The 15,376-nt window shown below is 35.0% G+C and overlaps 1 protein-coding gene across 1 annotated transcript in view; it reads right to left on the minus strand.

The window, feature by feature from the left end:
* Positions 1 to 13,393, minus strand: part of LOC120204420 — an 83,917-nt gene extending 70,524 nt beyond the window's left edge. The window contains 8 exon segments of the mRNA XM_039204517.1: positions 6,566 to 6,645; positions 6,743 to 6,808; positions 11,067 to 11,259; positions 11,614 to 11,675; positions 12,285 to 12,353; positions 12,562 to 12,605; positions 12,727 to 12,820; positions 12,911 to 13,393. Of these exon segments, the coding sequence (XP_039060448.1) occupies positions 6,566 to 6,645; positions 6,743 to 6,808; positions 11,067 to 11,259; positions 11,614 to 11,675; positions 12,285 to 12,353; positions 12,562 to 12,605; positions 12,727 to 12,820; positions 12,911 to 13,198 (896 nt within the window). The 5' untranslated portion in view covers positions 13,199 to 13,393.
* Between the last annotated feature and the right edge of the window lie 1,983 nt (positions 13,394 to 15,376).

Here is a 15,376-nt window from a genome sequence, read left to right on the forward strand (position 1 = left end):
ATTTAAATCTTATGGAATGTGCAGGGATATGTGGATTATATGAAAGGAATCTTAAAGATCTAAATCCAGCATCAGGAAACATCACTTATGATATTTCTGAGCTTTACAATTTCATTGATGGCCTTGTAGATATGAGTGCCCTTGTAATGATACAGAGAGAGAGAGAGAGAGAGAGAACAAGTTTCGTTTAATCAGACTTCACCACCACCATCCGTCGCCATCTGTCTACTGTCCATCGTTCGTCGTCCGTCGTTCGACACCGCTTCTCTCAAGGAATATCGTTTTTTCTTTGAGATTTCATATTTCAACTTATTTTTGAGAGATCCCCCTTCAATCGGCGCAGATCTACTCGCCTTTCTCTGCCGATTTTCCCGCCTCCGGTCGTCAGTGTTCTTCACCACCTTACCATTGTGTTCGCCGGAAACCCACGTCCAAAACCCAACTTCTTTTCTGTGAAGAATAGTTGCCATTCATCGGGAATCTATCATTCAAGGTTTCAACCTTATCGACTTCCACCACTGTTCCGCAGTGTTTTACGCCGAGCAAGACTTCCTGTGACATCAAAATCCCTAGGAATATTTTTCTCTGCTGCCTTTCGTTCAAAACATTACAGAGAAGAATCCCAGAAATCTTTGTCGCATTCTACAGCCTTATCTCCGTGGCATTATACAAAGGTTCTGGGGGCAACAAACGAGTTATTCTTTGTGTTCTGCCTTTGAGTGTAAGGTGGACATTCCTCAAGAGGGATAACAATGACCTCTATCTCTAACACAAGTCAAATACGAGGTTCATTCCACAGTGGAGTTTCCTGGCCAGTGTTCTTTGACAATCTCAGTAGAATAACTGCAAGGGGCAAATTAAGGGAAGTGTGTATTCACCATGGGAAAGTTATTAGTGTTTTTATTCCTCGGATTAATAACAGAGCTAGGTACAGGGATTCAACTTTCGCTTTTGTGCATTTTGCGAACCAGGGAGAGCAGTTGAATGCGGTCAGTAAGTTGAATAACACAATTTTAGATGGAAGAAAGGTCTCGGTAGGAATAGCTAAGTACCCAAAAACGTTAATTCAACGTCATCCGAGAGGAGAAATTGGTGTTATAATGGAAAAAAGAATGCGAGTATCTCACGGAAAAGTACACAAGGAGGAATTCTTCAACAAGTTTAATGATGGTAGATCTTACAAGGAGGCTCTTGTTGGTAACATTAAGCCTTCAAGGGAAGGTAAGAAGTTGGTTGCGGTGAATGAATCAAAAAATCTGGTCAATTTCTACATTCTAGAGAAGGAAAGAGAGTGGATAAATAGTTCATTAACGGGTATAGTTAAAGATGGCTTTTTTTTTATATAGAAAGTAGGCCTCATTAAAAACCTTCTTCAAGCCCTGCCATGTTATGAAGGTAACATGAAGGAACAAAGGAGGAAAAGAAGAGCTAAATGGATTAAAGATGGGGATAGGAATACGAGGTTCTTCCACCTTTCTGGAAGCAGGAAAAAAATTAATTCCATCATCTCTTTGAAAATTGAAGGTAAAGAAACTTCGGATCCTGAATAAATAAAGGGACATGTTGCATATTTTTTACAAAGGCTTTCAACAATGTCAACGATTGAAATGGAAGATATGAATCTTGGCTTCTCCAGATTATCACATGAACAAAGGGAACGTCTCGAGGTGCAATTTACAGAACAGGAGGTTTGGGAAGCGATCTCGGGATCGGATAGTAATAAGGCGCCCGGTCTGGATGGGCTCACCTTGGGTTTTTTAAGAAGTGTTGGCCTTATCTGAAGGAGTCGGTGATGAAATTCTGTGGCGATTTTTATCAAAACAAGAAATGGGAGCACGGTATTAACCATGCCTTCATTACATTGATTCCAAAGAAATTAAATCCATAATGTTTGGATGACTATAGGCCCATTAGTCTTGTTGGAAGTATGTATAAAATTCTGTCTAAAGTATTGTCGAAGAGACTTATCTCGTGCGTTGATGATATTGTGAGTTCGTCACAGTTCGCCTTTATTCCAGGGAGAAAATTGGTGGACTGTGCATTGATTGCTAATGAGGGCATAGATTACTGGAGTAAAAAAGGACTAAAAGGTGTGGTCTTCAAAGCAGATTTCCGTAGAGCTTATGATACGGTTGAATGGCCAATACTTCTAAAGTTCATGAAAGAAATTGGATTTGGTGAGAGATGGTGCTCGTGGATCTCTTATTGTTTATCCTCTACGTCTATCTATGTTCTTCTAAATGGCACCCCAACAAAGGAGATTCCAATGTCAAAAGGGTTGAGACAAGGTTGCAGCCTATCTCCAATTTTGTTCAATTTAGTTGGGGAATTACTCCATTTGATGTTGTCTAAAGCATTTAATTTAGGCCTTTTCTATGGTTTCAAGGTTGGAGGGTCAAATAATTCATGCCAGTTATCGCATCTTCAGTTTGCAGACGATTTGATAATTTTCTGTCGTGCTTCCCTGGGGCAAGTCAAAAACGTTAAGAGAGTCTTGAGAATCTTCAGTTTGATGGCGTAGCTCAATTTAAATCTCTCGAAAAGTCATTTGTTTGGAATCAATTTGGAAGAAGACGTACTGAAAGATTGGGCTTCATCTATAGGATGATCTGTTGGTTCTTTTCCGACAGATTATTTAGGGTTACCTTTAGGAGCTAAGAAGAATTCAGAGAATCTGTGGGATCCGGTTATACAGAGGTTCAACAAAAGATTTGGCCGGGAGATTGGTGCTCTTGAAATTGGTTGTCTTCTCTTCTGATTTTTTACTTATCCGTCTTCAAGTTGCCGTGTAAAGTAAGTCGGAAATTGAATTTGATGATGGCCAGATTCTTGTGGGGGGCTAGTTCAGAGAAGAACTGTATCCATTGGGTGAATTGGCAATCGGTGTGCCGTCCGATTGAAAATGGAGGTTTGGGTGTGTTACACTTAGATCTGACAAATCGGGATTTGCTATGGAAATGGACTTGGAAGTTTGCAAACGAGAAGAACACTTTGTGGAAGGAGATAATTTGTTGCAAACACAATGTTGATTGCTAGTCAATGTCAGTTAGTTCGGTGCTCTCTACCCAAGATTCATGGATTTGGAAAGGGATAGTCAACAGCTTTTTGAGGAATGATTCGATTGGTGAGAGGTTAAGATCCCATTCTAGGTTCCAGGTAGGTAACGGTAAATCAATTTCCTTCTGGAATGATGTTTGGGTTGATAATATCCCTTTGAAACTTCAGTTCCCTAGATTATATGCTTTGTCTCCAAATAAATTGGGTAAGGTGGTCGATTTTGGTTGTTATGAATCTAGTGGTTGGATTTGGAATATTAAAACAAGAAGAAATTTGAGTGATTGGGAATTGGAGCAATGGCTGGAATTAATGATCAAGTTAAACAACATTCAGTTGACAGAAGCAGTAGATGATTTTTTAGCGTGGTCTGGGAAAGGAGATAGGGCATTTAAGCTTTCGCATTTGCAATTTGCGGATGACCTTATAATTTTCAGTAAAGGCTCTATTCGTGATTTGAGGAATGTCAGAAGAGTGTTATTAATATATGAGTTACTGGTGGGGTTGAAGATTAATCAAGTCAAGAGCAAAATTTATGGTATCAATGTTAAGGATGGGGCGTTAGCTACTTGGGTGAATAATATTGGTTGTTCGGTAGGAAGTTTCCCATCAGAGTATCTAGGTTTACCCTTGGGCTATAAGAGAAATTCGGCTGCCATGTGGGAGCCAATAGTGGAGAGATTTCATGCTAAGTTGAGCGGTTGGAAGTCTAATTCCCTGTCGCTTGCAGGAAGGGTGGTGTTGGTTAAGTCAGTGTTGTGCTCGCTCCCTGTGTATTTTCTTTCCATTTTCAAAATTCTAGTTTTTGTGCTAAAGAAACTAAATTCTATCATGGCTTCATTTTTGTGGGGGGGTGCAGCGGATAAAAAAAATATCCACTGGTTAAATTGGAGTTCGGTTAGTAAACCAAAAAGATTGGGGGTCTAGGGGTCCCGAATTTATTACTCTTGAACAGAGCATTATTGGGGAAGTGGGTTTGGAAGTTTGCATCAGAGAAAGAGTCTTGGTGGAAGAGGGTGGTATGTGGTGTTTATGACTTGGATCCGAAAAGCATAATGATGGGGAATTCGTGGCCAGGCCGTGCATCATGGATTTGGAGAGGTGTGGTTAAAAATTTCTTTTCCGATGATGGTTTTGGGGATTGTATTAGGAGGAATATGCGTTTGAAGACAGGGAAGGGGAACTATGTGCAGTTCTGGAACGATGTATGGTTGGGTGAAGTACCTTTGAAAATACAGTTTCCTAGACTCTATGTTCTTTCGAGCAACAAATCGGGTAAGGTGATGGAGTTTAGGGTGAATAATGGCACTGGTTGGGTGTGGGACATTCAAATGAGGCGAAATTTGGCGGATTGGGAGGTTGAACAGCTGTTGCAATTGATTTCTATGTTGAACAATATTTCAATATCGCCATGTGAGGAAGACTGTTGGATTTGGTCAGGGAATGGTGAGGTCTGTTTTTCAGCTAAATCTTGTATCAACATTTTCCTTGATCAAGATGGTAGTCAGCAGAAGATGGAGATCTGGGAGAGACATATTTGGGCAGGGATTGCTCCTCCACGGGTGGAGACATTTGTATGGCAAGTTGCTCACCAGAGAGTGGCGGTGAAGGAGGAATTACTGAAGCGAGGAGTGGTAGAGATTGATGATCCTTTATGCTCTCTGTGTGGTAGGGAAATGGAATCAGTTTCGCATCTATTTTTGCATTGCGAGGTAGTATGGGGTATGTGGGCCAGATTATGAATATTTGGAATTTGTCCTTTGTGATTCCAAAGAATATCATGGACTTTTTAAATTTGTGGGATGATTTACTTCCGAATTCTTGATATGGAAATTTATTCCAGGGGCGTGATGTGGTCATTGTGGAAATGATGGAGCGATGGTAAAGGGTTGGGATAAGGGAGGCATTGGTGGTTTGATTCGGGACAGTAAAGGTGTGTTGCTTCAATGGTTTTCAGAAAGAGTTGGGGGTGGTCCTCCTATTCGCAGAATTATTGGCGATTAAGAGGGGGTTATGTCTTCTGGAAGATTTAAGTTTGTCCCTAATCGGAGGTTTCTTGAATCTGATTCAAGTAATGCCCTAAAGTGGATCAAGAATCCGGGTTTATGCACTCCTATGTTTCAAGTACTGGTGAAGGAGATAAATTGGGAAGCTGACAAATTAGCTAAGGGGGATAGGGTGATGTAATGGTTTCTGTCTGCTTGTATTGGAGTAGATAATTTTATTTCCTATGTTTAGCTGTTGTGTTTAAGTTTTATGTAATTTCTGGTGGTGTTTGTAGATGTTTAGGGTCTGCCTTTGTTGTACTTTGTTTCATCTAATAAATTCTAGGCACTCTTTTCCTCCTTTCCTTGTCCTTCATGTTACTTTTATAACATGAAGGTTGAAAAAGGGGGTTTTTAATGAGGCCTAATCTTCTATCAAAAAAAAAGTTAGCTAAGGAGGGTATTGGTTGAATGTGTAGAGTTTTTTTGTTGTAATACTTGGTGTTTTATTTCGGGTAGTTTATTGTGTAAATGTACTCTTACTTATTTATAGTTTATCTATAAATTGAGGTACTCTTTTCCTCCTTCCGCTAGTTACCTCTTCACAAGAGCCAACTATGAGGGAGGTTTTTAACGAGGCCTCCTATTTCTATCAAAAAAATGGTATAGGGTTTAGCTTATTAGTACGAGGCTTCCTCCTTTTTTTATATATGGATCAAAAAGTAGGGAAATTTTGTCTGATATTGTTATTTGGCTATTCTCCTTGAATAGCTTTGGTCTCAAATTTCTTATTTCGCATTGTGAAGTCATTCTTACAATCATATTCATTAAAGTTATTTTATTATAAAAATGGAATAACAATTTTAATGGTAGAAACATCCTTCAAAACGAAATGAAAAGCTAATTGATCTAACCACTCATCAAGAAATCATAAAAGCTACAAGTAGCATCCATTTCTCAATGGAAAATACATAGAAGAAAACCAAAAATACTTTATAATTTTCATTTTATTTTGGGTTTTAGGTAAATTCACCAAGCTCAAGTTGGTGTTACATAGACCCATTGCACCAAATTAGTTAAGAGTTCTAATAATAGTATAGACATTCATCAAATTACATGAAAATGTACGTCGATTCCTAGACTTCTAAACCTGCAAGAAATCGGCTAATAGAAATGTAACTGGCAGCAACTAAGAATCAACTTTAACTCCAAGCAGATATACTTAATTCCTACAATAGTCTAAAATCAGCAATTAATGAATTCAAATTACAGTATTAGAAATGAACAAGTAGAATTGGGTGTAATTATAAACATGAAAGCAATAGAAGTTCTTTCCCGTGGTTGTACCACCAAATCATAGTCAAAACTAAGTGAGATCACTGAAATTATAATTATCAAAACAACAGAAGTTCTTATTACAAAGGAGCATCATCAAGTCATATTAAGTAGGCAAATCACTGAAAATAAAGAAAAAGCTTTCAAATTAACATTGGATATAGATGATGGTGAAGAAACATCAAACTTACTTCTCCCGTAACTGATTTGTAGATAAGTAATCTGAAAGGATCAAGATTTGCTGCAACTGAATCTCATTCAAAGACACAACCTTAAAGAATTTAAGAACACAAATTACAATTCAAATATCATTCAAAGTAGTTGACAAAATTATAAAGTGCTTACAATCAGTGAGAAGAAATACTGACCAAACAGGTCATTTTAGCACTGATAGAATACTGAGGCAAATCATTAAGTTTTCCAGATCTGTTCACCTGCATAATAAAAAGGTATGACAGAAAAATCTAAATGTAAATAGTACTTATTCAATGAAAACTTTGTAGTTATTATATAGTAAATTGTAGACATTTGTGTGGTTAGTAGAAGATTAGATTTACTTTGTATCTATCTCTTAGTAGTATAGTGTTATTCTAAGTCTTATACAGATAAAGATAAAATCCAGAGTAGTCCCAATTGTAGTTAAATACTATGTATTTAGTATTCTATAGACTTATATTGTAAACAAATTTTCAATAGCTTTAGCAAACAACAGCGTGAGGATTTACACAAGTTTTAGCAAACAACAGAGTATTCCAAAGTTCAGGATCTGATCAAAACCCCTCCCAAACTGTCAACAGCTTTAGCATTATTAGCAAACAACAGCTTGCAGATTTACACAAGTTGTTAAGCTGGATGTGGTGAGATTGTTCTTTATTGTCCGTTTTAGAATAGCTTCTTGGTTTGTTGCAAAGTTCAAGGATGTGAATATTCCTTTAGACTCTCTTGTGGGAGATTTAAAACTTGCGGATTTGGTGGGAAGACAAGGAAATGGCATCTCTAAACCAATTTGATGGGTTCCTCCTCCGGATGGGTTCTTAAAGCTCAATGTTGATGGAGAGATGGTAAAGGGTTGGGATAAGGGAGGCATTGGTGGTTTGATTCGGGACAGTAAAGGTGTGTTGCTTCAATGGTTTTCAGAAAGAGTTGGGGGTGGTCCTCCTATCTTCGCAGAATTATTGGCGATTAAGAGGGGGTTATGTCTTCTGGAAGATTTAAATTTTGTCCCTAATCGGAGGTTTATTCTTGAATCTTTTTTTTTGATAGGAATGAAAGGCCTTCACCAAAATCCCCTACTTGATTAAGGGAGTTTAGAAGTAAACTCCTTAATCAGCAGAGGCAGTAGAAGAGAGCCTTAGAAATTTTATTAAAATAAAACAGTAACATAAGATACAACCACTACTTCTACAAACAACACATAAAACTTAAAGACTTCTAGGCCAGATCCCCACTAAACAAACGCAGCAGCTAAAACAGCAACAACAGTCAACCAATTCCCTCCTTAGCTAATTTATCTGCCTCACAATTACAGCACCTAGGAATCCATCTAACAACAACCTGTCTAGCAGAAATAGAAAACACGATGTCCTTAACAAAATTAGCCAGAAAAACAGGAGAAGAAATGCCATCATTAATCCATTCCACTGCTGTCTTCGAATCACTTTCAATGATAAGCCTACCCTTCGACGCCCAACTTGAATCTGATTCAAGTAATACCCTAAAGTGGATCAAGAATCTGGGTTTATGCACTCCTATGTTTCAAGTACTGATGAAGGAGATAGTCTTTCTTATGGCAGGGAAGGATATCATTATCAAGCATATTTTGAGGGCTGCAAATTGGGAAGCTGACAAATTAACTAAGGATGGGATAGGGTGATGTAATGGTTTCTGTCTGCTTGTATTGAGGAGTAGATAATTTTATTTCCTATGTTTAGCTGTTGTGTTTAAGTTTTATATAATTTCTAGTGGTGTTTGTAGATGTTTAGGGTCTGCCTTTGTTGTACTTTGTTTCATCTAATAAATTCTAGGCACTCTTTTCCTCCTTTCCTTGTCCTTCATGTTACTTTTATAACATGAAGGTTGAAAAAGGGGGTTTTTAATGAGGCCTAATCTTCTATCAAAAAAAATATCATTTGCTAATCAGATTGGCTGTACAAAATGGATTATGAATTTGGGGGTTCTGATCATATGACAGGAGGGACATTTCTTTATTTCAAAACTTCTAGAAGCTGAGGCTCATGTCAAGACTGCAGAGTCGCTCACTATCAGCCATTGAAAGGAGTGGTTCAGTTCAAATTAATCAAAATATTCAGTTGAATGATGAGTTTTATGTTCCCAAACTTGCTTGCAATTTGCTTTATGTCGGCAAACGCTATATTGATTTATAGTGCACCACTAAGTTTGCTAAAAATATTTGTGAAGTTCAAGAGATGAACTTGGGTAAGATGATTGGCAAAGCTAGCTGTGTGGTAGACTCTACGTCTTTGAAGGGCATCTACCTCCCAAGGGACAAGTTAATTTCAGTTGTTTTAAGTTTGTTTCTGATTCTTTACTGAGATTCTGTTATGACACTTCATATTAGGTCATCCAAACTTCCATTATCTTGCAAAATTGGAACCAAATTTATTCATCAATAAAAGTCCCAAGTTCTTTTCATGTGATATTTGTAAACTTGCCAAGCATATTAAAACCACTTATTCTCCATCATATAAATCTTCTCACTTTTTTCCCTAATACTCGAGGACATTTTGGGCCCTTCAAGAATAAAGAACCTAAATGGGTCTAGGTGGTTTATTACTTTCATAATGATCATTCTGGTATTACATGAACCTTCTTAATGAAAGAAAAATCAGAAATTGGTTATATAGTTGAAAAGACTCCTTAAAGAATTAAGGCATAATCAATGTCAAAACATTGAACTCTACAGTGATAGCCAGTCAACTATCAGTATTGTCAACAACTCAGTCCATCATGACAGAACTAAGCATGTGGAGATTGATAGACATTTCATCTCAGAGAAAGTCAATCGTGGAAAAGTATATCTTTTTTTGTCCCTACCAAAGACCAGCTAGTTGATGTTCTTACCCAAGAAATAGCCTAGATAAGATAACATCCAATCTGAGATTCTACAATGTATACTCACCAACTTGAGGGAATGTGTAAATTGTAGATGTGTGTGTGGTTAGTAGAAGATTAAGTTTACTATGTATCTATCTCTTAGTACTATAATGCTATTCTAAAACTTTAGTGTAGATAAAGATAACATCTAGAGTAGTCTTAATTGTAGTTGAACGCTATGTAATTTAGTCTTTTATAAAGACCTATGTTTTAAACAGATTTTTCAAGAGAATATAGAAGAAAACACATTGTTTTCTCTTCATAGAAACTCCTATCATCTACATATGCTATCCTCTCGAAACACATTGTTTTCTCTTCATAGAAACAGACTTATGTTGAGGGACTTTTTTGTTGTTGTTACATGCATTTGCAATCAATTTGCATAAAATTTCTGAGTTACGGGAATTGGTTTCTTATGCTATCCTCTAGAAACTCATGTGCATTACCAGTTTTGGATTTGAATGCATTAGCATAGAATCAGAAGATTAAGGTTACCTAACAAAGTAAATACGGTTAAGCCAAGCCTAAACTATGCAAACTTGCACCAATTTTTCATGACATTTTTTGCTGTTACAGTTATTGGTTTCAATAGCAACCTTTCAAAGCTTGTTAAGCAGGTTCTGACTTTATTCCAAAAGATAAAAGGTTAGGGTATAAGCATTGTTAAGCGAAGGGAAAACTTCATAATCTTTATCAAGATTATCTCAGGCAGGCTTTCTAAATCTCAATATTAAGTTGAATACAAGCAGAGCTCAAAATTTAGATATGTCAAGTTCTCAACATTTAAGAACTTGCCCTAATTCATTCGCACCTCTACCTAACAAGGCTATAAAAAATTTTAACCTTCTAAAAAGGCTACCCTCCCGAAAATGAGAACTTTTAACCAGTGACATAAACACATAATCTTTAGACTCATAACCTGTCTTTTGCACTTATATTCTCATGAATGCTTCCACTCTTACCATCACTGGAACAGAAACCAGAAAACAAATGTTCAAAATTAGCATATTTCCTTTGAAAAACAATCGAAGGCAATTCCTCTATCTCCCTATCCCACATAAAATCCAGACAAACAAAACTACGTTTTTCATTTTTGTGCCATCATCTTGTGGACTGCTGTAATTAATATAACGGTCATCTAATTCAGGAACATATTTTAAACTGAATTAAGACTTCTTGAAAAATGGGAAAAATAACATGCTTCAAAAAATGCCTACAATAAGGATGTGAGTAAAACAAAAAGCACAGGGGAGAGAGAGAGTTACAGATTAATAAAACCCACAAGATATTACATGACTTTTGTCATAAAAGAGACTAATAGAAAATGAATTGTTATTAGAAGAAAAGAACAACAAATATCCTGAAGAACAATGTTCGTGAAATATATAACTAGGATTGTCTTAAAAGCAGCTCCATAGCTTTGCTACAAAGTAAAAACTATAGTTTTTCTTTTCAGCACATGCAGAGGTGCAGAAAAATCACCAACCAAAAGCTTACATTACATAGAGACTACAACGAAATTCAAACGGGAATAAATCTTGAGCAAAAGAAATAAAATCTCAGATAAAATTTGCATACCAAAAGAGACAGTGATACGTTGAATGGCTCTACTATATGTTCAGGCTTATCACCAACAAAGTGTGAATTGAACCAAGATTCAAAAACACTAACATTGCTCAGGCTCAAATCCTTGCCAACATCCTTGGAGACGCCACAATAAATTTCTAACCCTTCAATCTCCACAATTTTGCTCACCTGACCCATTTTCAACCTGCATTAAAAAGCAAGAAAGTATAAATGCATTTGAAAGTAAAGAAAATTACATATCAAGAATATAATAAGGATCAGAATTTGAACTTTGTTTTTTGCATAACTGATGAATAAGTAAAAGAAGAAAACAAAATGCAAATTCAGTTTGCTATTGGTGACTTGTGCTTAAAAAAATTAAAGCATGATAATGTACATTTCACACACAAACCAAGCCACAACTATCATTACCGTTAAGCTGAGGAAGTTCAAATAACTTACTTCTTGAAGTCACTAAGACAGCCTACGTGGAAGAGAAGGCATGACTGTGAAAATTAAAATGAGCATCAAGAGCATTACAGTAGACCAAAGAAATTACCCAGCGGAATTTTGCTTTAACATTGTCAAGCTAGAAAATCTTAAACCAAATAAAACCTGCTCCTGCAAAAACATTCAAGTGAATAAATGTTTTAGAACTTTAATAGAAATAAGTTGCATAAAAATATAACAAAGAGAAAAGTTCATATAACAACCTAATAAAAAGGTAATGCCAATTTTTAAAGAAATTACAAATAAATCTAAAATTTAAAACAAGGATTCCTCAAAGAATCCATACATTACTAAGCCTCTGTTCAGTCTAAACATGTACACATAAACATCACAAGCTTAGTTTATTGAAGATCTCTAATTCTATCTCCCTCGTTACATAAGTAATTACCAGTTATTGCAGCCAGATGCAAAATAAAGACATACTTATTTTTTTATATCACTATATGATCAAGTAAGTGATTCACAAGGAAAAACTACAATGGTAAAGTTCCAGCGTTCGTATCACCAAAAAAGGACAATAAAGTGTACAAAAGAAAAAAAAGAGCAATACCAACAGACAAAAAAATAATCGCAGAAGGCATACAAACAATAGAAAGAAACGTGGGTAACCTAAACAGCAGCAATTGATATAGCATTAGATTACGTATGATAAATGAAATATAAAACATTACAAGAGTTCCTATAGAAGAAGCATAAGGCAGGAGAAGATGGTATGCTTACTGAATTTGATTGCATGTCACTGTACAAAACATGGAAATTTCTAATGGACACCTGGATATTCTCAAGAACCTAGAGGGAAAAACCAATTGTCAGGAGTATCGAATATATTCAGAAGTCAGAACAATGTATTTGCAACATGCAGAAACAAAATCTGAAACAACAGAGGGAGCAATTAATCCACACAACCATACAATGAAATTGAACAATATATTTATATGCATAAATACTGAACGGAGAGGATCAGAGGAAACAAAGAAAGGGTTACAAAAAATGGAACCTTTGTGGTAACAAAGGGAATGAATGACCACCCTCCTTTATTATCTGCATGGGTTCAAAAAAAATAGATTAATCCACAACCATCAATAAGCTTAAAACATCACCAAATATCACAATTTGCTCTAGAAATTCAAAAATATATAGATATAATAAATAACTGACTAACCACAAACACGTAGTGATAGTTTAGCAAGCTCAGCGGCAGCAAGCTTAGCCTTCTTGCCAGCAAGTTCTCTTGTTTCAATGGCATCCATTCTCCACTGCCACAAAATTCATAATAAATATATTAGAGTTTTTCTTTCCTTTTTTTATTCAAAGAAATGAAGTGAGATAGATGAATAAACAAATACCTCATGATCATCCCTGGGGGTTACGGAAAAGAAAACATTCTCCAAAGCAATAAGAATGGGTTCACCTCCAATCAAACTCCAAGGAACCTTAATGCTGAGCCTCCCAACTCGACCTTGCTTCAAAGCAAAAGGTAATTGCAGATAATCAAAGGCTTCCAGAATGAGGTCTATGTCCTTCAATTCAACCTCAATGTTCCAAAGAGTGACCTTCACCTGGTCCCTCGAGAAATCCTTGACATATCGCCCAAGATATCCTAGTAGCACCTGATGAACCACTCTTTCCAGCATCTTTTCCTCCCTTTTGCTTTCGAACTAAAATGGGGACTTTTCTAGCATCGCCCCAAATTCATTCACGCACCCACCATCTAAAAGCCCAAATACTAAAGATAGTACAACAGCTGGAAATTTCGATCTGTTCTCCCTTACCTACATACAAGTGGATGATCCGACAAACAAAACCCTAAAACCAACCTTTCAGAAAAAGTAGTCCTCTAGTATTTTTTCTACTAGAACAAAAAACGCATCTTTGCTGCGCTGTAGGTTTAAACTTTTAAGGTAAAGTACACAAATAGTCACTAAACTATATTGAAATAATTTTTTTGACAATTGAAGTTTCTGACATTGCAAAATAATTACTGAAATTATCAAATTATTATAAAATAGTCATATATATTATACATAGTGATACATTTTGATAAATTTAAGGACTATTTTTGTAACATTTTGATCAAATTAATTACTATTTTGTAAATGATCATTTTATAATAATTTGACAAAGTTTAATGACTATTTTATAATTGTTTAGGAAGTTTAATGATGATCTTGTAACTTATAAAACTTCAATGGATAAAAATATTATTTAAGTATAGTTTAGTGATCATTTGTCTGCTTTAACCAAAATTTTATTATAATGATTTTCATTTAATAAAAATTAAATTCAAATTAAATAAATATAAAAATTAGATTTAAGCTTTTTTATTTATGTATAATATCTATATACATTTAAAAATATGTTTTGACTCGTATTTTTATTTATAAAAAGTTAAAGAAATGAAATATATTTTTTAATATTTTATTATTTTATCACATAATTAAGAAACATATATAACTATGGAAAATTCTCGAATAAGATATTTATCACTAATTTTATAAGGTGAAATTTAAAAAAAAATCATTAAATTATACTAAAATGATATCTTAAGCACTAAAATTTGAAAAATTACATAATGTACAATAAATAGATTTTGTTACAAAACGAACGTAACATCATTAACTGTCATTAATGAGATGATGTGGCATACTAAATTAATGACAAATATTTCATTTGGCCCTTCAATTGTATTTAAAATTTCATTTTATTTTTATTTTTAATTTTAATTTTTTATGTAAATATCTCATGTGGAGAATTATTGGAAAAAATCGATATTTTTGTAGTTTTGAATGAGAAATTGATCCAAACATTGTTAAGAAAAATGTGGAACCAATTGTTGGTTCATAAATGTGCATACGTGCACATGTGGGTAACTCAAATGTAATACCCCAAATAGTAGGTCAGTGACTAATTTGAAAGGAATTAAATTTTGGAGGACTAAATTGAATAAAAGGTAAAGTATAAGAAATAACTTAAGTAAGACCAATGTGTAAGAGATGGATTAATGGAAGAGCATTTTGGTCTTTTTAAGTGAAATGAATTTAAAACCTATTTACATTCTAGGGATTTAATAAAAAGGGAAAGTAAGTCAAAGAAGCTATTTTTCTTCTTCTTTCTTCTTTCCCGTGGGTTTTGCTCTCCTCCATAGCTCCCAAGGTAAATTTTAATTAATTAGTTTTTCCTTTCGATTATGGGTAGTTCTTGTAACCATAAGTGATATATAAGCTTAAAGAAAGGTTATATATGATAAAAATTATGAGATGAAATAAATAATAGAGAATTAAGAAAATGGGTTTTAAAATGATATGTTAAAATATGAGTATTTATTTAGGTTTATTAGTAGAATTGACTTGTCATAGAGGTAAATGAAAGATTAGAAGCATTGGATGAGTGCAAAAACAAGCTAGAGATTTTGGTGTGATTATTAGAATCAAATGCTCTTGAGGGATACTAGATGTTTTAAGTAACTAAATGAAGGAAAGTTAGTATGGATAAGTAGAGAAGAGTTAAATAGCATTGTTGGGTGTAAATATAATGAAATTTGGCCCCATTTGGATAATAATCGGGTTAAAAATTGGAAAATTTGGGCAAGGATATCGGTACTGATAGAACAGTATCGATACTATAAACTAAAATGGGATGAATTAGCTAAGTAGTATCGATATTGATTCAATCAGTATCGATATCGACAAGGTAGTATCGATACCATGGAAAGGGTATTGATACCAAGCATCATCAAAGCTAAAATTGGTATCAATACCGGAAGGGGGTATCGGTACCATAGTATGATAGTATATATACCATGGTTAGGGTAT

The sequence above is a fragment of the Hibiscus syriacus genome, unplaced genomic scaffold (assembly GCF_006381635.1).
Source record: "Hibiscus syriacus cultivar Baekdansim isolate YM2019G1 unplaced genomic scaffold, ASM638163v2 tig00000340_pilon, whole genome shotgun sequence".
NCBI classification, from domain to species: domain Eukaryota; kingdom Viridiplantae; phylum Streptophyta; class Magnoliopsida; order Malvales; family Malvaceae; genus Hibiscus; species Hibiscus syriacus.